We start from the raw sequence: 22025 nt of genomic DNA, 5'->3' as shown, positions 1-22025 counted from the left end.
CAGAAAAAGGAGGTGTTTTTAATATGGCAACCGAGTCTGAACACTTGGGAAAACGGAGTTTTTGACCTAAGAGGTTGGTTTTGAACAGTTCTGGAGATGGACTCAAGAAAGGGAGTAACTTCCCAAGGGTCCCTCCTGCTCCAGGTTCATGGGAAACAGAGATGGAGACAGAGGGCTTTGTTCATCTCTGCTCCTGGGGGGCCTGGTAGCCCGGAAGGGGTGACAGATGGTCACAGACTAGCTGAGCAGAGACGAGGAAGGGCGTGCATCTAGCAGGACTGGGGAAGGACAGTGACCAGGGGAGGGCAGGGCCAGGTGGGCTGGGTCACTGGAATCCCGCTAGGCCGCTAGGCCGGGAACAAAGCCCTGAGGCTGGTTGGCCTCTGAGCTCAAGGACTATTTCCTACCGTGTGGAAGGAAGGCAGCTGCTGCAGTGGGGAAGGGGCTGATGACACGGATGCCTTACAAAGGTGGCCATCCTGTAACCACCTCGTGCTTTCTGACATCCCAGAATTTCTCATATGCCGTCCCATCGTCACCCTGTGCAAACTACGTGCGGGCCCGTGGCCTGGAGCTCAGGCTATCATGTCCGGCCTGGAGCAGTGAGTGGGGATGAGGCCTTGTCCAGTGGCGAGCGGGCCGGATGGGAGTCAGCATCCCCGGGTCCCAGGCGTGGCTCTGTCCTGACTGGGGGACAGGGTGGTGAGGCCCGCTTTATCTCAGTTTTACTGCTGGTGGAAGGGATACATGTACCTTTTTTTTTTTTCCCTTACAGATGGGGTGTAGGGTAATGTGAATTGCTTACCCAGCGTATGGGCCTGGGTCCCAGTAGGAAACAGATGATTCATTCTATGGGGCAAGAGAGGAGTTTCGTGGACCATTGAAAAGGTCTGGGTAAAGCATTGACGGATGGTGAAGCACCCCCTGGGTGATCTGTAGCAAGAGGGGGGGCCATTCCCATGCCAGACCTGAAGGAAAAGCAGAGAGCTGGAGGAGAGGACCCCTGACCAGAGCTGTGGTCTTGGGTAGAGGGATGCAGCCGCGGGCACCTTGACCTTCTCTCCTCACTCTCTCTCCCATCTCCTGTCAGTCCCTCCCTCTGGCTGAAGGCCAAAGCCTTCTAGGGCCCCAGGACCCGAGGGTCTGGGTGATACAGCCAGTACTGGGCTCTGGGGACGCAGAGCAGGCTGGACAGTGGACCAGGAGGACAGCGACGAGTAGGCGAGCACAGACTTCAGGGACCATCCGTGGGGGTTGCAACTTGAACTTCTGGGGTCAGCGCGAATTCCAGGGAATGAAGAACATGAATGTGGGCCTCTGGGTCCTAGTTATTATGCATCTCTGCGTGGGTGGGGCTGGAGGGGGAAGGTCAGGCGTCCACTAGCTTATAGGATAGATGCATATCAGGGGCTCGCTGTGTGCCCGGGGGTGTGCGGGGCACTGCGAATATAGATCAGCAACGAGCCTGGGGTGTCTCGCTGTCTCTGTGGGAGAGAGGGGGGTGCCAAGTGTTGCAGGCACATGGGTGAAGCCGAGAGCCTGGAAGGGTACAGGAGAAGTTTTCAGTGACCTAGAACGTGAGGGGTGGGAGGGGAGCATGGACTGTGGTGTTCCATCTCCATCGCCGTTTCTATGGGCTCCTTGTCACGTGGCGAGGACACAGCTAGGCCCCCAAGGCTAAACTGGCTCCCTGATTTTTAGCTGGCTGGTGTGTGCGCCGTGGGTGAGGGAGCAGGCTCTGGTCCAGACTGCCTGCATTCCTGGGCCAACTCTGCCCCTTGGTACTGTGTGATGGGGTGAGCTACTTACATCCTCCTGCTTTCCTCATGTAATCGTTTGCTATTTTTATCATTAATAGTCCTGGCCCACATGCTGGAGGACTGGGTGGCCGCCAGCTCTCGGCGTCCCCGTGAGGCTGTGGCCCTCCTCTAGGCCACCAGGAGCCGGCATTGAGAGTCAGGAGACCGTGGTGCTTGCGTCTCTGGCCATTGATTGGCTGTGTGTTCTGGGGCAAATCTCTCTACCTCTCTGGGCCGAGGAGAGGGGTGAGATAGTGGGGCAGCAAACTGTGGCCAAATCTGGCCCCACTGCCTGTTTGTGTAAAGAAAGTTTATTGCAACACTGCCACGCCCTCTTGTTTACGGATTATTTACGACTGCTCTCGTGCTCCGAAAGCAGCAGTGACTAGCTGCTTTTACTATCGAATCTTTCACAAAACGTGCGTGTGCCTGCGCCAGGGCAGGGGGTCTCTGCAGCCTGTCTTGGCTCCAGCTGGGCCCTCGGGCATGGTCGGCACAGAATCGACACCTTTGGAGAGAAAGCGGCCTGAGGCTTCTGTGAGGTGGGGGGGGGGTGGCCAGGGCCGGTTGAGGGGGGCTTTCGAGGCGGCCTCTTGGGAGGCTGACCTCTGCCGATGTGGACGCTGGCTTCGGACACCCAGGTGGCTGGCTCTGCATCACCCGGGGCCCCGTCCCTGGACTAGACCACCCCACGCCTGTTTGTCCCTTTGCAGACATCCTGCCCCACGCCCACACACGATCACACAGTCCTGGCCCGCGAAAGCTCCAGGGGCCTGGCCTGCCCAGGGCAGCGCACATCCTCTGCTTCTTCACTTTCTTAGGCTGGTCTTGGCAGATGCCCTGATTGGGGTCAGCGTTGAGCTGTGCTCCGATCACGTCCCATGTGGGGAGACAGGGCGGTGCCAGGCACGGAGGTGCTAAGAACGTCATCTATCCCTGATCGTGTCCCTGGAGAAGCCAAGAGTGGTCTGCTGCTTCTCCCTGGGTAGCCCTGAGTGCCTTTCAGGCCTGGCCTCTGCAGTCTGGGAGGAGGGTCAGGCAGACGCTGGCTGGGCATCAGATCTCCTCCTGGTCCTGCCTCCGGACGTCACACGCCCCAGGACTCGGCGTCCTCACCTGTACGATGGCCTGTCTGGCCCTTGTCCCCCAACTCCCCTGATTCTTAGGCTCTTCCAAACACCAGGCAGGGATCATGATGTCAGTCTCGGGAGGAATGCTAAGTGTGTCAGGCAAGGTGGGTGGGTGTGTCTTGGCATGGAAGGGGCTGGGTGTGACTGGCCGGCGCAGGCCTGTTGCTAGGCCAGCAAGCCTGTTTCTGGATTCTGGGCGTGGGTGGAGCCCACGGGAAGCTTGGCACTGTTCTGAACGTGGGCAAGGCTGGGCCGGAGCTCTGGGTCCATTGTGGAGCAGACTCCGGCGGTGCCAGGGGGGACCTAGGAGGGAAGAAGCAGCTAAAAGGGGTGCTAGCCGCTAAAAGGGGTGCCTAGCTGTAGGAGGGAAGATTCTATGATGGCTGTGTTCAGAGGCAAAGCTGGGGTCCATTTCTGGGAAGCTTCTGTGAGCGAGGCCCTGGTTAAAGGTTCTGTGGGGGCTCTCACAGCTTCTCCAAGACACTGGGAAGTGGGGTAGGCCTGGGCCGGCTGGAACCCCAGAAGTGCCCTTTGCATGCTCGGCTGTCCTTCTGAAGCTGTCCCCACAGGCTGGGGAGTTCCCGACCGGTTGGGAGGGGTCTACACTGCACCCCCATGGATCTCAGGCTCTCTTCTGCCCCCTTCCAGAGCCCCGGAGCTATGTGGAGTCGGTGGTGAGAACGGCAGTGGCTGGACCCCGAGCTCAGGACCCCGAGCCCAAGACCTTTAGCGCCCCAGCTGCCCAGGCCTACGGCCACGAGACACCCCTGAGGAACGGGACCCTGGGAGGCTCCTTTGTCTCCCCCAGCCCCCTCTCCACCAGCAGCCCCATCCTCAGCGCTGACAGGTAAGTGGGGAGGAGGAGCCAGGCCTGGATCTGCCTAGAGCGTGGACGGGCAGAAATCACACCCAGATAGCTGTACCTCGGAAACCAGCCCACTGGGGAGCATTGAGAGAGCATCCCGGGTGCCAAAGCCCATGGGGAGCATGAAGGTGGATGAGCCTTCCCAGGTTGAATTAGATCCCACCGTCTAGAACTGTGTTGGAAGGAATGGAGGCCACCGTGGTGAACCAGTCCTTCCCCCAAGTTCAAAACCTAGCAACAGCAATCAATATGCAGGGAGTGCTTCTGCCGTGCCAGGCACTTCGCTAAATGCTGTGTCTGGTTATTTTATTTAATCCTCTCAGCCATCCTGAGAGGTAAGTACTCTTAGGGTCCTGCTTTTCAGAAGAGGAAACGGAGGCACAGGGAAGCCAAGTAGCTTGCTCAAGGTCCTGCAGCTAAACAGTAGCAGAAATAGGATTCAGACCCAAGGTTTCTGGTTCTAGAGCCCATGTCTCTCCCCTCCCCTGGGCCTGTGTCTCTGTGCCCGCCCGTTCCAGGCTGACAGATGTGCCCGGAGCAGACATAGAAGTGCTTGGAGCTCCCAGCGAGGGGTGGTTGTTTCTGGCTAGGGATGAACAGAGGGTTTCTGGAGGCTGGAGGTATTTGCAATGAGGCCAGAAGGCTGAGCAGTACTCGAAAGGTGGAGGACAAGGAGGGAATGGGCATTCTAGAAGGAACAGCACAGCCAGCCAGAGGGCTGGGGTGTGGACGTGTTGTTGCGTGGGGCTGAGGGCACACAGCTGCAGGTGGGGAGGAGGATGGGCGGCTGGCATTCCGAGTGGGTCAGACAGAGAGGAAAGCCTGGAATCAGGCCGGGGAGTGCTGTGAAGAGGGAGGGCCCCGTGTACAGGGTGCAGGGGGAGTGGGCTGTATAGGCTTTGTGACGGGGAGAATGGGACGTGACACGGGAGAGGGAGCTTGAGATCAGCCCAGGCAACACATAGGGTGCCAAGCAGGGGGGACGGACTGGGCTCGCCTACCCGGACCAGAGCTCTTCTCCAGGAGGGAAACTGCTGCTAGGCATCCCTTTGCATGTTCACCCCCTTTCCCAGCCTGGCCTCCCATGGGGCCCAGAAACTCTCCAGCCACCCCCTCCTATTGTCACAGGCTGGGCCCGGTGCAGAGTTTGCTGTGTGCCCTATGACCTACCTTGGGCCAGCGCAGTGTGCCCCTCCCAGGTCAGGGTGGGGGTGGCCCGGCGAGCAGAGGCTGTGTTCTTCTGTGTTCTAAGAATTCGAGAACATCAGGCCAAGCATGTATCCTCAGTCCATCTCGTCCCCTCCCCAGCCTCTTGACAGGGCAGGTGGCTCCATTTCTCAGGAAGTCTGCTTCTGGGCAGAAGGTGAATTCTTCCTTTAAAGGAGGATGGATCTTCCTAACCTGGCCAGCCACCGCGGCTCCTGTCCAGGAAGCCCTGACATTAGGAGGTTTTCACTGTTTCTCATTCAAATTCCTCTTGCTGTAGAGTTGGCTCTTTTCAGGGCTCAGGAAGCTAGCATTTCTCCAGTGGGATTAATCTTCCAGAACTCCATGTCAGTGTCCCCCACCCTGCCCTGCTCAGCCTGACATCCTCCCATCCGTCAGAGTCCGTGTTACTGCATCCCAGGAATGGCATTCCACTCTAGCTCCTTCTGGCATTCGAGGTAGACTTTTTCTTGGCCTGGCCCGTGACCTGCTTCCTGCCCTTGGCTCTGGCTGGGGACCTGAGCTTATCCAACCTGGCCTCGAGACTCCTTCCAGTCTGTAGCCCAGACTTTGGCTCATCGTCTCGTGTCAGGACTGCTCTCCACCCCTGCCCCCTGCCCCCTGCCCCCTGCCCAGAGGCTCCTGCTGCAGAGCCCACCTGCTACCTCCCTGCAGCCACAGCTCAGGCAGGGGCCCTGTCAACCTTTGCCTCTCCTACCATATCATCAATGGGTAGGAGTTTGGTTCTGGAAGGAATCAGGGTTATCTAACCCAGCTGCCTTGTTTGCCACATGAGAAAGTTGAACAGGTTTCCAGAATCTAGGTTTCCCAGCTGATGGGCCATTGCATTGCACTGCCATACAGACTTGCACAAAACTTCGGAGGGGAATCTGTGATCGAGGCTATTCCCCCAGGGACAGCCCCCTCTGAACTGAATTTTACGGGAGTCTTAGAATGGGGAGTGACCTCTGAACTCATCTAATCTAACCCCCCAATGGAGGAAATTCCCCCCGTTCAGGTCAAGAAGTCAGTCAGCTTCTGCTTGAATACTGCTAATGACGGGCGTCTCATTAGTATGCAAGGCAGCTTGCTAAATTAGTGGCCGGATCCAACGGCTGGAAAGCAGACCTCACAATAAGCTGAAACCTCCTTCTGTGAGACTTGTTGTCTTTGCCTTTTGGAGCTCTCCAGGAATGAAAGCCCAATTCCAGCACTCTCTGTATCCAAAGGCGATAATAGCATTCTGGGAAAAGTGAGTCAAGGCGGGGATACTCCCAGTAGGACAGGAGCCAGGTGGTTTGACCCCTCCCTGGTGTTCGGTTTCAGTGATGTTGGAGGTGACGTGAGGACAGCTGTCTTCAGTTTCCATAGGGGAGACCCCCCCCATTTTGACTTGTGGTTTAAGAGGCAACAAGGGGCAGTGGGGGAAACATGGGCTTTGAAGTCAGATGCAATTAAGCTGGAACCTTGGTCTTTTACTGTGTGGTTGGGAGCTTAGTGTGTCACCTCTCTGAGCCTCCGTCTCTTCTTCTGCCAGTTCCATGGGGGCATGTGCAAAAGTCATGATGTTCCAGCAAACACGCCAGTGGAGCTCATGTCGTTGTTACTAGCGGGGGGAGGGAGGGCTGCATGCTCACGGAGAGCCTGTCCTTCACCTTGACATCTCTGCCCCCTCTCTTTCTAGCACTTCAGTGGGGAGTTTCCCATCCGGGGAAAACAGCGACCAGGGCCCCCGGACACCCACCCAGCCTTTGCTGGATTCGGGCTTCCGTTCCGGCAGCCTGGGCCAGCCCAGCCCTTCGGCTCAGAGAAGCTACCAGAGCTCTTCTCCTCTCCCGCCTGCAGGCAGCAGCTACAGCAGCCCTGACTACTCACTTCAGCAGTTCAGCTCCCCGGAAAGCCAGGCACGGTCTCAGTTCACCGTGGCCGGCGTCCACACCGTGCCCGGGAGCCCTCAGGCACGCCACCGGACAGTGGGCACCAACACCCCCCCCAGTCCTGGCTTTGGCCGCCGGGCCATCAACCCCAGTGTGGCTGCCCCTGGTAGTCCCAGTTTGAGCCACCGCCAGGTGATGGGTCCAGCAGGAACTGGTTTCCATGGTAGCACGGTCTCCAGCCCCCAGAGCAGTGCAGCGACCACTCCGGGAAGCCCCAGCCTGGGCCGGCATCCCGGGGCCCACCAGGTTTCAGGCCTCCATGGCAGTGTGGCCACGACTCCTGGAAGCCCCAGTCTGGCCCGGCACCCTGGGGCCCACCAAGGCAGCCTGGCCTCTGGTCTCCATGGCAATGCGATAGCCAGCCCTGGAAGCCCCAGCATGGGCCGGCACCTGGGAGGGTCTGGATCTGTGGTTCCCAGCAGCCCCAGCCTGGACCGGCATGTGGCCTACTGTGGCTATTCCACCCCTGAGGACCCGAGACCCACGCTGTCCCGGCAGAGCAGTGCCTCTGGCTACCAGGCTCCCTCCACGCCCTCCTTCCCTGTGTCCCCTGCCTACTACCCGGGCCTGAGCAGCCCTGCCACCTCCCCATCACCGGATTCAGCCGCCTTCCGGCAAGGGAGCCCCACGCCAGCCTTGCCAGAGAAGCGGAGGATGTCCGTGGGCGACCGAGGGGGCAGCCTCCCCAACTACGCCACTATCAACGGGAAGGTGTCCTCCTCGCCTGTGGCCAGCGGCATGTCCAGTCCCAGCGGGGGCAGCACCGTCTCCTTCTCCCACACCCTGCCCGACTTCTCCAAGTACTCCATGCCAGGTGAGCCCCTCCTTCTGCTCCCGCCTCCGTTGCGACGGACCGTCTGCCGGTTAGGGTATCTGTCTCCACCTCTGTTCTGACGTTTCTTTGGCACACAACCTCGAGCAGATCACTGACTTCTCGGCCTCAGTCTCCTTGTCTGTATAATGGGAGTCGGAGGTGTCCTCAAAGTAAGGGTGCTGGGTGTGGGGCAGTGATGAGGGTGTAGGTGCCCATGAGGGTGAGGAGGAGGAGGAGAATGGTAATGATGACATTACTGTGAATGATGGTCGTCACCACCAGCCTGGCCTCTGCCGTTTGTTGCTCACCTGCTGTGTGCCAGGCTCTAAGCCACGCGCGAGCTCTTTAGTCCTCATGGCCGCCTGGCACAGTACGTATTATTGCCCCCATTTAATTTAATTTAATTTAGTTTAATTTTAAAGATTTTATCTATTTATTGGAGAGAGAGAGAGAGCATGCGCAAGGGGGAGGGTCCGAGGGAGAGAGAGAGAAGCAGGCTCTCCTCTGAGCAGGGAGCCTGATGGGCGACTCGATCCCAGGACCCTGAGATCATGACCTGAGGCTCTGAAGGCAGACGCTTCACCAGCTGAGCCACCCAGGTGACCCCCCCCCTTATTCACTCCCATTTTATGCAGGAGCAAACCGAGGCTTAGAGAGACTGTCATTGGTCCAGGGTCAGACATTTAATAAATGGCTTCTGCTTGAGACCCATGTACCCTAGAGTAAGAGTTTGTGCTCTTACAGCGTGATTGTTGTCTTACCATGTTTCCATACTTGTGATTTAACATGACCTCGAAAATCTGCCTTCCTAACCTGGACCGCCATACCTTTTGGCAGCCCACAGCACTCTGCCCCTCCTTTGATCCCACTGTGCACATCACTAATAGCAGACCAGGCAGCCAGCTGCACTGTGGGCCGAGGCCGGGGGCTGGGCACGTTCCCGGAGTCTGGTTCCTACCGGCCCGGCTTCACGGAAGCCCATGCCCGTTCACATGCTGAATTCTTCACTCATCACCAGAACTGGGCATTTTTCGCCTGCATGTAGAGGGCTCATTATCTAAACACAAAGGTCAAGGCCTCGGCTGATCTGCAGCCTCTCAGCCAGACCTTGAACGTGGCTGTTGCCGAGTGGGCCTGGAGCTCTGGGGCACTCGAGGAAGATTTAGAAGGTTTCGGGCAGCCTGGGGTGGGCCCCAGGTGCCTAGATGCTCAGTGTGACTCCCCTGGGACCTGCCCCGAGCCTGCCAACCCGGGGCACCTACCGCGACCCTGCATGCCCCTGCTTCCTGCTGCCCACCAGAGACATCTGGTTCCCAGCCCCTCTTCTTGGAGGATGGAAAACTTCTAGTAGTTGGGACATTTCCTGTTTCCCACCATCTTCCCTGCTTAAAATAGCCATTGGAGTCAACACAGGAAGGCACATGGGGCTGCAGCCGCCTCTGACAGCTCATTAGGCCGCAGCAGCAGTGGGGGCCTGGGCCTTCAGAGCAGGGAGAGAGGCGGCAAGCCGCCCCTGTGGCCCAGCTGCCTAGCCCAGAGGCCCCCCTCCGCGCACAGCTGCCAGGAAAGGGAGCCGGCCTACCCCCTTGCTGTCCTCCGGAGGCCGGTCCCAGGGGCTGAGCACAGTGTTACTGACAAGTGTCTCGGGTCCTTGCCGTCAGCGTCTCAGCATCTTTAGCCCAAGCTCCCTCTGTCCCAGCTTCTCTATGAAGAAAGGAGAGCAAAGAAACCCGTGCAATTGGAATCTTCCTTTCTTCCTCTTCCCCCGACACCCCTTTTGTTTCTCTGGTGCCCAAAGATGAAGAAAGAGCTTGGAGAGCGAGGGCCACACGTCCTAACACCTGGACAAGGAAGAGAAGGTGTGGCCGGTGTGGAATTGGCGGCTGTGTGTCCTCCCCTGGCGAGGCCTTACAGGAGGCTTTCTGAGAGCCACCTGTGTGATTTGGGCAGCCTCTCTCTGAGCCCCACTTCCCTCATCTGTAAGGTTATGTGGTTGGACTGGATGCTCTCTGAGTGTCTTCCTGAACCCTAATGCTCCATAAACCATCTCTGGTCTGCAGAGGGTCTGGATGAAGGTCATTGCCAGGGAAATGGGGTAGGGATACGACTCACAGTAGGTAGTCTCTAGGCCACCTCCTCCTCTGTTCCAGGGCAAGGCCTCCTCTGTTCCAGGGCAGGGCTGAATTTTTTTAGCTCTGTTATATGGCTCTCCATATAGGGCATGGGGGAGTGGGTGGCAGAGCCTGGGGAGAAGTGGTGGAAATGTATCTCTCTTGCCTCACCTTGGAGGTCGTTATGACACAGTTGGGAAAGCCATCTCGTGGAGAAAGAGGCCAGAGGTGGGTGCCTGAGCCTGTGGGAGAGAAGCTGCAGGAGGGGTTTAGTCCAAACTGGAGAAAGGAGGGCGTGGGGTGGAGGAGGCACTTTCCGCAGCTCAGTGAGAACGCGGTGCCAGGCTCTTCCACAGAAGAGCAGCTCCATGATGCGTGACAGTTGGCAGGAGTCGGGAAGGATGGGCAGGCCGCTCAAGGTCCCTTCCAGCAGTGAGGACGCTGGTTTCCTATGACCGCCATGACCAAGTACCACGCATATGGTGGCTTAAGATGACAGAATGTAATCCTTCCTGGGCTGGAGGCTAGAAGTCCGAAATCAAGGTGTTGGCAGGCTTGGTTCCTTCTGGAGGCTCGAGGGAGATTCGTGTCCAGGCCTTCGTCTTAGCTTCTCACGGTGGCTGGCAATCCTTGGTGTCCCTTGGCTTGTAGACGCATCCCTCGGTCTCTGCCGCCATCTTCATGACCCTCCCCATGTGTCTCTCTGTCTCTTCCCCTCTTCTGATAAGGACGTCGGTCATATTGGGTTAGAGCCCACTCTGATCCAGCACGACCCCATCTTACCTTAATGACATCTGCAGAGAGACCCTATTTCCAATAAGGTCACATTCACAGGTACCTGGGGTTAGGGCTCCAACAGACCTTCCTGGGGGATACAATTCAACCCCTAACACTGTTTCTCTCTCTTCACCTCTCTTAGACAACAGCCCCGAGACGCGGGCTAAAGTGAAGTTTGTCCAGGACACTTCCAAGTATTGGTACAAGCCTGAGATCTCCAGAGAGCAGGGTGAGTCCTGGGTGGCACCGAGGGTCCTGTGGCCCATCAGAGGTCACAGCTGGCTGCCGCCCACCATGTCTTCCTTGGGCAAGGAACACAGCCGACTTACTCATTTTTGCCGTACATGGTGGTCACAGAGAAAGGGGCTGGGATCGAGGTCAGACAGTAAGAAGCACCTCCCCACCGTGAAGTGAGGGGGGGTGGTCAGAGGCAGGGTTTGTAGACCTATGAAGGGTCCTTAAAAGCAGTGAAGTCTGGATTTTTCCAAACCAAGTAAAAGGCCTGCCAATGTAACAGCAAATCTTAGCCGTCTGTCTACGTGAGGTGGGAGATTTTTGCACATTTTACAGAAAGAACAGAGTTGGGATTGTGGGCATGGAGATGAGGCCCCCTCAGGCTCCCAAGGCAGGTCTGTAGGGCCGGCACTGGCGATGGGCTCGAATCCGGACTGTGGCCTGTTTGTGTAGCTGCAGTTTTCGTGGAACACACGGTGTCGATGGGCTTCCGTATTGTGCGTGACTGCTTTGGGGCTGCTGTGGCAGGGCCTGCGAAGTCTGAAATATCTGCTTCCTGGCTGTTTATAGAAGGTGCTTGCCTACTCTCTCAGAGGAGGACCCTCAGGAGTGTTTAAATTCTAACTAACGAACAAGATTCGCTAGGCCTGATGAGTCTTAAGTGAGGCCAGGCCCTTCACTGTCTTCTCTCCTCCCCAATCCCAGCCATCGCACTCCTCAAGGACCAGGAGCCGGGGGCCTTCATCATCCGCGACAGCCACTCCTTCCGAGGGGCCTACGGGCTGGCCATGAAGGTGTCTTCTCCCCCTCCGACCATCATGCAGCAGAATAAGAAAGGTAGCACCCCTCCTGGAGCAGGGCTTGCAGACCCCATGGTCTGTCTGGTCTCCTCGGAGCCTGAGGTGCCCAAGACCCTGAGACTAGCAGGGGAGCTGGTCCCTGCTGAGTCAGACTCTTCAGGAGGACGAGTCCTGGGCCTGGTGATGGTTGGGGTCAGAGCACAGGGAAGCAGGGTTATTGGAACCCTGTGATTGTGTTTGCTTGAGTGGTGGTCTCCCCATTCCGGGGGTTCTGGCCATACTACCTGTCCCACCCTTGCTCCCTCACAGAGCCCAGGGATGGAGTGCCGTTGGCAGGTGGTGGGAGGATGCCACGAAAAGTGCTCACTCCTCCCGTCTTTCTCTTCATCCCAGGGGACATGACCCACGAGCTGGTGAGACATTTCCTGATCGAGACCGGCCCCAGAGGAGTCAAGCTCAAGGGGTGCCCCAATGAGCCAAACTTTGGTGAGCTGTCCCTCCCCTCCACCTCCGCAGCCTCCCCGCAGAGTCTCAGGCAGTCCCCGGTCCCGCTTGTCGCGGGTGCGGGGAACAGTGGCCCGGTCCTCTGTACTGTGGCTGTTTTGCTCTGCCAGATGCTTTTCTGCTTTTGTCCCACCCCACTGAAGTGCATTACCGTTAGAATTTGAATAACGATTGTAACAGCTGCCTTTATCAATGACCCCGTGGTATGTGAAAGTCCCTGTCTGGGAACCTTATATTACTTCTGGTCTCATAACAGTCCTGCATGGCAGGTGTTATGGTCCCATTTTACACATGAGGTTCACAGAAGCTGAACTTACCCAAGGAACACAGAGCTAGTAAGCCACTGAGCCGGGATGTGATCCCACAATTCTCTGATACTTCGGCTGCACTGTCCTGAGAGGGGCCCCAGCAGCCAGAAGGACTGAGGAGAGATGTTGGGAGGAATCTTCTAGAAAGGAAACCTTGTGGCTGCTAGAGCGAGCCTCTGGAAACTTCTCCCTTAGATCTTGCTAACAAGGAGGGGGTAGATTTTCAGCTGCACTGGTGTGAGGAGAGAGAGGTGATCAAGAAGCTGGAGATTACAGATCATGGGGTGGGGTGTCTGGGCTCCCCAGCACCCTGGCCCGCTCCCAGGGACACTGGTCCTGATGTGCTGTCTCCTCCCACAGGGTCTCTCTCTGCCCTGGTCTACCAGCATTCCATCATCCCACTGGCTCTGCCCTGTAAGCTGGTCATTCCAAACCGAGGTAGGAACGTGAGACTCTTTGCTCTCCAAGTACATCTTTGAGCTGGCCTCCTCCTTGTGTCAGCTCTGCCAGCCGCTCCAGAACACGGGCCAGGGTTGGATGGCGCGGGTCATTTTGCCAATCTGGGGAAATTCAAAACTACTCTCCTTTCCCCCTGCCCCCCCATTAAAAAAAAAGTTCTTTAAAAAACTTAACTCCAGGAACACACATAATTGACTTGCCACATTGTTCTGGAAAGTTCTCTGGTGGCTTTAAGGAATTCTTTCGTGAATCTTCAGAATAAGCCCAGGGGAGGCACAAGAAGTAGGAGACAGTGATGGGGAGGACCGTGTGTGCAGAGGATGAGATGGGCATCGGTGGACAGGGCTGAGGGAAGGGGGAGGGGAAGGCAGATTTAGGTCATGGAGGGTGTTGCCCAGGGGTTGGAGGTTGGTGTGAGTAAGGAGGAGGGAGCACACTCAGAGGAAGAGGTGACTGGGCTCCACATGGCGTGGGACGAAAATGGGGCCAAGATGTCCCTGGAGTTTCCAGTCTGCTTGGCTGTGAGGGTGTTCTCTGACTGAGGGGACGCAGAACTGATGGGAGGAGCAAAGCCTGTTGATTGTGGGAAGTATTAATGGAACCCAAGAGCCTTGGGCCATATAGGTGAGAATTTGAGTGGGACCCTGGGCCCAGCAAAGGAGAGTTTAGCCTCTCTCAGAGAAGTGTTCCAGCTTTGGGCGATGGCAGATGGACATCCAAGGCCCTTCACGGTACAGGCTTCTGCCACCGGCCGCATGTTTGAGGGCTCACGCGAGGGGGGTGATGCTCGGCCCAGACCTCGAGGTCTAGGAACTGGAAACTGGGTCCCTTCTCCCCATCCTCTGTGTTTACAACTAGGGTATTCAGAAGTGCCTCTGGGACTTGCTTTCAGTTTCTCTCGGAAACTGAGGTGATGCCCGCTCACAAAACCCCCAATTTTAGTTCATAATTTCTATGTATCCAACTCAATTCATTGAATTATTAATGATAATTGACCAACATTATTAGTTTAAAAGTTCAAATACAACTTAAGTAGCATTATTAGCCCCATAATTTGGACACCAACTAAATTATAGTTCTTTGAAATTTATGAAAGTAGTTTAGCAATTATAAAACTGTTCGATATTTACATTGTATAAGACAGTGCTTCTCAAAGTAGGGTTCCCAGACCCGCAACACTGGCACCCCTGGGAACTTGTTAAAAATGCAAATACTCTCAAGCCCCACCTAATCAGAAACTCTGGGGTGGGGCTCGGCCATCTGTTTTAAGAAGCCTGCACACCAAAGTCTGAGAAACACTGGTTCAGATCATACCCAGTTCTTGTGAATATTAAAATCATAGTTGTGCTGCGTGAAGGGCTTGATGACGTAGGGCATTCATTCATCGATCTACACAAAGACGCCTCCGTGCACAGTGACAACAGTGGCAGTGAAGACTAGCCTTATGCCAAGCACTGGGCTCACACTATACGTAGAGCATCTCGAAAACCCAAGAGAAATGGGTACGATGGCATCTCCATTTCATAGATATTGGCAGATGCTGGGGCGAGGGTCTGAAGCCCACACTGTGGGACCCCAGAGCTCTCCAGCTTACAGTCATCACTGGAATGTTCAGACTGGACGCACACGTGCCAGCTGCCAGGGCCTGTTATGAAAAGCAGTATCCGTTGCATGAAGTATTTGCAGAGCTTGCCCGAGGCTCAGCCAGACGTGTGATGCTTTCCAGCTCTGGAGTTTTAATTACCGGCTGAATGAAATTTTTGTCTCAGACCCCACAGATGAATCGAAAGATAGCTCGGGCCCTGCCAACTCCACCACCGATCTGCTGAAGCAAGGGGCAGGTGAGTGGCCACCCCGGCCTGGGTCCCCGCCCAGGCCTCTCCTCTTGCCCGCCCTGTCCCTTCCTGCAGGCCCACATATCACTGGGCAGGCCACATCGCTCTGCGCACATGCCCGGCCCGAGGCTGGCCTCAACTTCATCCACTCCTCTCCCCTGAGAGCTGACTTGGGGTGTCACCCCCACCCACCCCGGCCCCCCCTGACTCCTCCTCGGGTGGGTTTGTTCCAGCCTGCAACGTGCTCTTCGTCAACTCTGTGGACATGGAGTCACTCACTGGGCCACAGGCCATCTCCAAAGCCACTTCTGAGACACTGGCTGCTGACCCCACACCAGCTGCCACCATCGTTCACTTCAAAGTTTCTGCCCAGGGAATTACACTGACTGACAACCAGAGAAAGTAAGGCTCCTCTACTTGCTTCCATATTGGGCTCTCTCCCTGTGACCCGTCTATCCATCCACTTACCCACGCACTTACCATTCGTTCCTTGTACTCGTCTGCCCACCCACCCACTTACTCATCCACTCACCAGTTGATTTGCTCGTTCCTTCAACCATTCACCCTCCATTTACCCTTCCCTACCCACTTATCCCATCATCCATTTATGTCTCTACTCATCCTTCCCTCCTCCCTTCCTTCCTCCCTCCCTTCCTTCCTTCCTTCCTTCCTTCCTTCCTTCCTTCCTTCCTTCCATCCATCCACCCATCCTTCCATCTTTCCTTCTACAAATGTGCCTGCAAGGAGCACACAGCTCTAAATGCAACTGATTACAGGGCCTGCTGTCTAGAGCACAGCCTTTCCTCTCAGGCTCTCCCTCACGCTTCTTTCCTTCCTCCTCCAGGGGCTGCTCATTTTCTCCTTCTTCAAAACCAGTTCCTTGCTTCTTTTCCGAGTCACCAGCATTTGAGACCTGTTTCAGGGACATGTCTGTCTGCTCCTGTGCGTTGCCTCTCTTCGCAGCTCAGGCCATCTTGCAGATGACGGGGAGGCCGGGTCAGCCCATGGCAGCCACACATGGCGGCCTGACCTGCAAGGGGAAGCTGGGAAAGCGTGGGCACTGCGCCGCTCATTCCCTGTTTATCTGGTATCTGTGCCACAGGCTCTTCTTCAGACGACACTACCCCCTCAACACTGTCACCTTCTGCGACCTGGACCCTCAGGAGAGAAAGTAAGTTTCTCGCAGACACCTTCCCTCCCGCCCGTTTCTGTAACACTGGAGTCTCTGTGTGTGCACGTGTGTGCATGTGTGGGTGTGGGTGTCTATTCTTGGTTCGGCTGGAAGGTCTGCCTGTGTCTGTGAGACTGTGAGTAACTGTGTCGGGTAGCTTTCTGAGGCTCTCCCACCACAAATCTGGAGCCCCTCCCAGGGACTCAAATGCTTGCTTTCATGTCCTCTGCCATATCCTTGACCTTGAATCTGCTTCTCCTTTCACACCGGGGAGAGCTCGCTGGGAGACAGGCTGCAGTGTTCTCTCCACCGTGAATGCCTCCCCTGCGTGATCTTCGGAGGCTCCCATCTCCCTGGAACGGGGTCCCCCTTGCCTTCCCCCACGAGGCCTGGCGTGCACGGGGCCGGGTTCTGGGGGGTGAGAAGGTGTAGTGTCTTATGCTGTGGTGTGTATCTTTCCACAGGTGGATGAAGACAGAGGGAGGTGTCCCTGCGAAGTAAGTGTCTTCTCCCCTGCCCCAGCTGGCTGCTCCTGGGGGAGGCCTAGAAGCTGGGGCAACAAAGGCCTTTGTGCTGGGGTCAGTCACTCAACTTTGGAGGAGAGCTTGGCCACGCAGCGAGGTCTTTTGCCTTCTCCTGCCTCGAGGCTGGAGGCCCAGCCTCCTGTCTTGTCACCTTGCCTCTCCCAGGACCAGACCAGACCAGCTGGGATCTGAGCAAGTAGACGGAGATCTGGCAGTTATATTGCAGGCAGTGGCCACAGGGCCGGGGGTTGTTTGAAAGGTCTTTCTGCCCAAATCCTGGCTTCCTTGATTCCTATTCTCACTCTTTCGGTGAGCCTCTGTGAGTCCTGTGGTCAGGAGTGAATGTTGCTCAGCAGTAGACAGCATCGTGAAGGCCCTTGGGTGCACCCAGAGGGGCTGGGTGGGACTGAGGGGACCTCGCCTTGCCCTGGCCTTGCCCCCGGTTACGTAAAGAGTTAGCGGCCCAGCGGAAAGAAGGACTCGGGTGTCCAGCCGTCTCAGAGCGTGCCTCACACCCACGTCAGCCTTCTCCAAGTTCCCAGGTCGTTAGGGACTCCGAGCCCCTGACGCAAGCAGGCAGGCCAGAGCTGCATGTCTGAAGGAGCTCATGCTCGCTCACCGCCGGCCCCGCGATGGGGAGATGCTGGGTCACGGACCCAAGGGGGCTGCTTCCAAGCCTGGAAGTCGTTCTTCTCATCGCGGAGCTTCGGCCTTGCTCGGCAGGGCAGAGGCCGGAGAGCCTGGCTCAGTCAGACAGGGACCAGGGAGAGGTATGCGAGGTGCCTCAGGCCGCACATTTCAGGAGGCCTTGTTCTCAGGTTCCCCCAAGCGCTCCTCCCTGCCCTGGGGCTGAGGTTTCTTGCCTGGATCCATTCCCCCAAGCAGAGAAAGGACTTGGCAGTTGTCGAACTGGCCCGTGGAGCCAGGAGCTGACATAAACAGCGGGGAGGGCAGGTGGGCCATGTTTAGGCTGGTGAGGTTGGCCGGCTCCACCCTGGCAGAACCAGGCAGCCCGCGTTGGCTGGCGGTCCTGCGGCAGCTCGGAGCCGCTCCCTCCCTCCGCCCTTACTGCCCTCCGCGGCACGGAGGGGCCCCGAGCAAGCCTGGAAAGGAGGTGCCCGGCACCCAGGCCTCCCCTTCCCTTGGGCAGGCCATTACCCCCGACCTCTGGCCCCAGCTGTTCCCACCCCTGAAACAAAGCTGGGGAGAGCAAAGCTATAGGAAGTCCTGTGTGTGTGTGTGTGTGTGTGTGTGTGTGTGTGTATGCATGCACACGCATGCGGCTGGTGGCAAGCAGGACCCAGCTTTGCTAATTTTAGCTGTTGTGGTCCAGTCCCGGGGAGAGGGGTTTCCATTGGAATCTCCAGCTGTCCCGATTTCCCCATCTCGCTCTAATTAGCAATGTGCCGACTGGGAGGGGACCTGGGCTCACATTCTGTTCTCTGCTCATATTTTTAACTCTGTTTTGCACAGAGAATGCCAGGTCACTCCAGCTCTGGTGCAGGGAGTGGGGGTAGGGAGGAACAGGTGTGGGGTCCCCCGTCCCCTCCCATTCTCTTGAGCCCAGAAGTGTGCGTGCGTGCATGCGTGCGTGTGAAGGGGGTGGTGACCCCTTGTCCTTTGGTCTCCCTTATCCTCTCCTGGTGTCTGAGGAGGCCAAGCGCTTTGACAGGCAGGCGGCGTTTTTTTCATGTGCTTCTGTGTCGTGGGCAAGAACAGTCGGGGAGGGGTGGGGCTGGGAAGGACGGAGAGAAGCGCGCCTAGGAATGTCCCCATTTTATTTTTGGTGTCCTCCCCACCTCTTGCTGTCCAGTCTCCTCCTTTGCCTCCCGCTCCTCCTCCCCCCGCTCCTTGAAGGGGAATGGCTGCCTACCCTGGAACCAGGGACACCCTCATCTCCAGGACCTGGCTTTCTGGGGGTGGAAGAGAGAGAGGATTCTCTCCTGCGCTAGGGGCCCCCGTCCCCATGCGCAGGGAGAGGTGGGAAGACTGGGGAGAGGCTTCGACCTGAGGATGAACTTGTTCACATGGGCAGCTCGACCAGGCCTGGGCTTCCCCCCCACCCCTGCCTTCCCCTCACGCCCGTCACCCCTCTCCTGCCCCCCCGCAGGCTCTTCGGCTTCGTGGCCCGGAAACAGGGCAGCACCACTGACAACGCCTGCCACCTCTTCGCCGAGCTTGACCCCAACCAGCCAGCCTCCGCCATCGTCAACTTCGTCTCCAAGGTCATGCTGAGTGCCGGCCAGAAGAGATGAACGCCACCCCTCCCCGGGGCCAGGGCAGTGGGGACGGGGCATATGGGGAGGGGACCCATGAATCCTGACCACCCTCGAATCCAGAAGGAGGACTTTGGGCCAATTGTGGAGAAGGAGAGAAGAAAGTGCAACATGGGGAGGGGGAAGTGAATTGCAGAGGGGAAGGGGGGAGAGAGAGAGAGAGAGAGAGAGAGAGAAAGATGGAGGAGAATAACTTGGATTCCCCTGGGTAGACGGATACTGTGGAGCCCCCAAAGCCTCCACCGCTCACCAGGTCCCCCTCACTCCCCCTCCCCCTCCGAGAGGATGGGGCTCCTCAGAGGAGACAGACCAACTCCTTGGGGATCTGTCATTTGGGAGTAAATAGAAAAGCTCTGTCTCCCTAACCCGACTGCTTTGCAAAGAGAAATCAGACTGAGAGAATCCTTTTCTGGCGGCCTCTGGGGGTAGTTTGGTGAACCAGATAGAGCCAGCATGGGATGTCAAGGGGCCCAACTTTTGCCTTTGAAAGTATTTGAGACCTGGGTGCCTGCGGTCTCTGGACCCAGCGTCCGCTGCACAGTGTGTGCGGGTGTATATATGGGGTGTGTAATAGGTCCACACCCACACCCTCACACACTGACTTCCGTGGGCCTCTCTGCCAGAGTTATAAACACCTGTCCTTGTCCAAGCCCCATGTGTTTGCACATACACGTGCGTCCTGTCCAAAGAAGGTGACAGCTGGGGGTGACAGGGCAGCAGGGTGGGGGGGACATAGGCCGTCTTCCCCAGGAGTACCCAAGATTCTGGGTCCCAGACTCTGGGTCCCTGTGCCTGCACTCTGGTGGCCCTGGGTGCTGCCAGCCCCTTCTCCACAAAGACCCCAGTGGGAGGGGGGCTGGCTGCCCGACGGCGACGATGGTACCCCTGTTCTGTCTCAGCCGTGAGGCCGGAGCATTGGTTTCGGGAGATGCAGACACGCGTGCACATCGTCTTGGGAAAGAGATCCGTCAGGAGGGCCAGCTGTGCACTCGGTGGCTCGGGGGCTCGGAGATGTGTGGCTCCGTGGCAGTACGGGTGGGTTGCCCCCCACAGCTCCGAGCCCTCAGCCCGTTCTCGGGTTTTGTGCCCCAGATCAGCCTTTCCTCACATTTGCTTCTCTGCTCGATGCCCTTCCGGGTGTGGGGGATTGAGCCTTCCTGCCCTGCCCTTCGGGGTCCCCATGTTGGAGCTTGTCCTGGGGAGCCTGCTTTCAAAAGCCCTGCCCGGCCAGCCCCGGGGGAGACTCCCGGAGGCCTCGTGCTCCCCTCTGCGAGTGTTTCAGGGTCTGACTTTTACTGGGCTGCCCAAGATGGCCTTAGCAGAGCTCTTGTTGCTGCTGTCCATGCATCCCACATGGCCTCCCTATCATGCCAAAGCCTTGCTCTTCCCCCTCCTGCCTTGGTTTCCCCGGCAGAGCCAAGCTGCCCGTGGAACAGAGGCGTGAAGGCCTGCATGTAGGTCAGAGGGCCGAGAGTCCATCTGGGCAGATGGGAAACCCCCAGATCGCCACCCAAGGACTCTAAGCCAGAGTGGAAAATTCACCAGGACTCCATTCTTGAGTGGCTTCTTAAGCCTCTGGCGTCCCCTAGAGAGAGGCATTGTACTGATATATAAATATATATAATATATATGTGAGACATACTGACAGAATCTGTAAGCTAATAAAATATAAGAAAAGGTTGAAAAAAAGAATAGGTAAATTGACAAGAAGTATTTATTGTTTTCCCATATTGCTTTATTGCCTCCCCAGGCATAAATCAATTCCCATCCCTTTTTTATGTCTAAGTGAAGTCTGAAATGTAGGGGCCCTTTATCCTCGGAGCGAGCAGGGGGCTCAGCGGGGAGGGGTGCCCGTGCTCCATCCCCTTGGCCCCCGTATTTTCTGGCAAGCCCGGGGCACAGCAGTCCGCTCCCAGAGAGGGGCCTGAGCAAACGCGTGAGCCTGGGCGGGACGTGGGTGTGTGTGGTGGGTATGGGTGACGTGTGTGTGTTTTGCGTTTTTTTTTCTCCTCCAAGAAGCTGTTATCTGTGTGGACATTCTGTTTCAGGGAGTTGGAAAGGAGAGTGTCTGAAGGTGGGGAGCAGGCCCCCGCTTCCAAAAGATTGCAACCTTGTACTTGGTGACCGAAGTCCCTCCAAAGTGCTCTTCCTTCTGAGGCATTCAAGCCAGATACCCAGATCTCCCCCCTCCTCATTCCCACCCACCCCAACTCTCTTCCCAGATAGGAGATATTTCCTGCCACTTCCTTTGTAAATATCTTCAATCTCCCCCTGGATGTGGCCCCGGGGACTTGCCCCTCCTGGTCTGGATGTCTTCTCCTCACTCGGGGTCAGGCGGAGCGGCAGACCCTTCAGCATCCAGCCCTCGGCCTTCGCACACGCTTTCCCACCGCCCACCGGCAGCCCCCACCTCCCAGGCATGGCCAGCCTGCCCCACTTAGGCCTGAGCTGAGTGTGACCCTGGGAAGGACCAGAGCATCCTGGGAAGCTGATCAGCTTAGTCCTCACTCCCTCGCATCCCTCTGGAAGGAGTGGGTTTCCAGAAGAATGCTAGGGAAGGGTACCCCAGTCCCCAAGCGGCCCTACCTTTGGGTCAGACACTGGTTGGGAGGACACTGTGGCCCTCCCATGTCTCACAGGTTAGGTCTGTGCACCCCTGCACATGCGCGTGCACACACACACACACACACACAGCACTGCAGTATATTCTTGCCAAAGACTTCCTTTAAGAGAAAGCACTTTTAATCATTATTGTTATTATTGTGTAAATGTCTAGCCTTTTCTCTCCTCCCTCCCCCTCGCCCCATTTTGCTGTTACTGTTGAATCTGTCTGTCAGCCAGAAGAGTGCTGTCTGGTCTTGAAAACAGGCTGGCAGGGCCAGGGTCTGGGGGAAGTTGGCAAGGAGGAACGGGAGAGGCAGGGTCAGGTTGCAGAGCAGGGGTGCAGACGCCAGGCGGGCTCACGGCCCCCACACTCCAGCCAGGCGTCTGAGGCCAGCCTGGGGCTGGCCTGCGTGGTGTCTGGAGGGAAGAGGGCAGGGAAATGACATCTGTGCGACTTGGCGAGAGAGGCCCAGCGAGGTGCAGGTGGCCCCACGCCGGTGGACGAGGAGGAGAGGGCAGAGCATGGGAACAATGGAGAGGTGACCCCAGAGGGCAAAGAGGAAGGAAGGGAGCTGTCTGGTCCACCTCCAGGGGTGCCTGGAGTGCCCCTGCCCTGCAGTCTTGGCATCCTGGCCCCCTCATCTAGCCAGCTGTTTGAGGGCCACATACGC

At 57.2% G+C, this 22025-nt stretch overlaps 1 protein-coding gene across 21 annotated transcripts in view; it reads left to right on the top strand.

Annotated features, from left to right (window-relative positions):
- TNS1 (tensin 1) overlaps window positions 1-20427 on the top strand; it is a 213126-nt gene extending 192699 nt beyond the window's left edge. For all 21 annotated transcript variants that reach the window (XM_057304703.1, XM_026491980.4, XM_044381181.3 and 18 more), the window contains 11 exons: window positions 3578-3776; window positions 6685-7751; window positions 10782-10868; window positions 11579-11710; window positions 12067-12159; window positions 12846-12923; window positions 14714-14785; window positions 15013-15181; window positions 15882-15950; window positions 16415-16447; window positions 18585-20427. In XM_057304703.1, the coding sequence (XP_057160686.1) occupies window positions 3578-3776; window positions 6685-7751; window positions 10782-10868; window positions 11579-11710; window positions 12067-12159; window positions 12846-12923; window positions 14714-14785; window positions 15013-15181; window positions 15882-15950; window positions 16415-16447; window positions 18585-18729 (2144 nt within the window). In that variant the 3' untranslated portion in view covers window positions 18730-20427. The remainder of the gene's footprint in view (window positions 1-3577; window positions 3777-6684; window positions 7752-10781; window positions 10869-11578; window positions 11711-12066; window positions 12160-12845; window positions 12924-14713; window positions 14786-15012; window positions 15182-15881; window positions 15951-16414; window positions 16448-18584) is intronic.
- The last annotated feature ends 1598 nt before the right edge of the window (window positions 20428-22025 follow it).

This window comes from Ursus arctos, unplaced genomic scaffold, assembly GCF_023065955.2.
Source record: "Ursus arctos isolate Adak ecotype North America unplaced genomic scaffold, UrsArc2.0 scaffold_1, whole genome shotgun sequence".
In the NCBI taxonomy this organism is placed as follows: Eukaryota; Metazoa; Chordata; class Mammalia; order Carnivora; family Ursidae; genus Ursus; species Ursus arctos.
The sequence above is the reverse complement of the archived record's forward strand: the minus strand, read 5'-3'. Positions and strand labels throughout refer to the sequence as shown.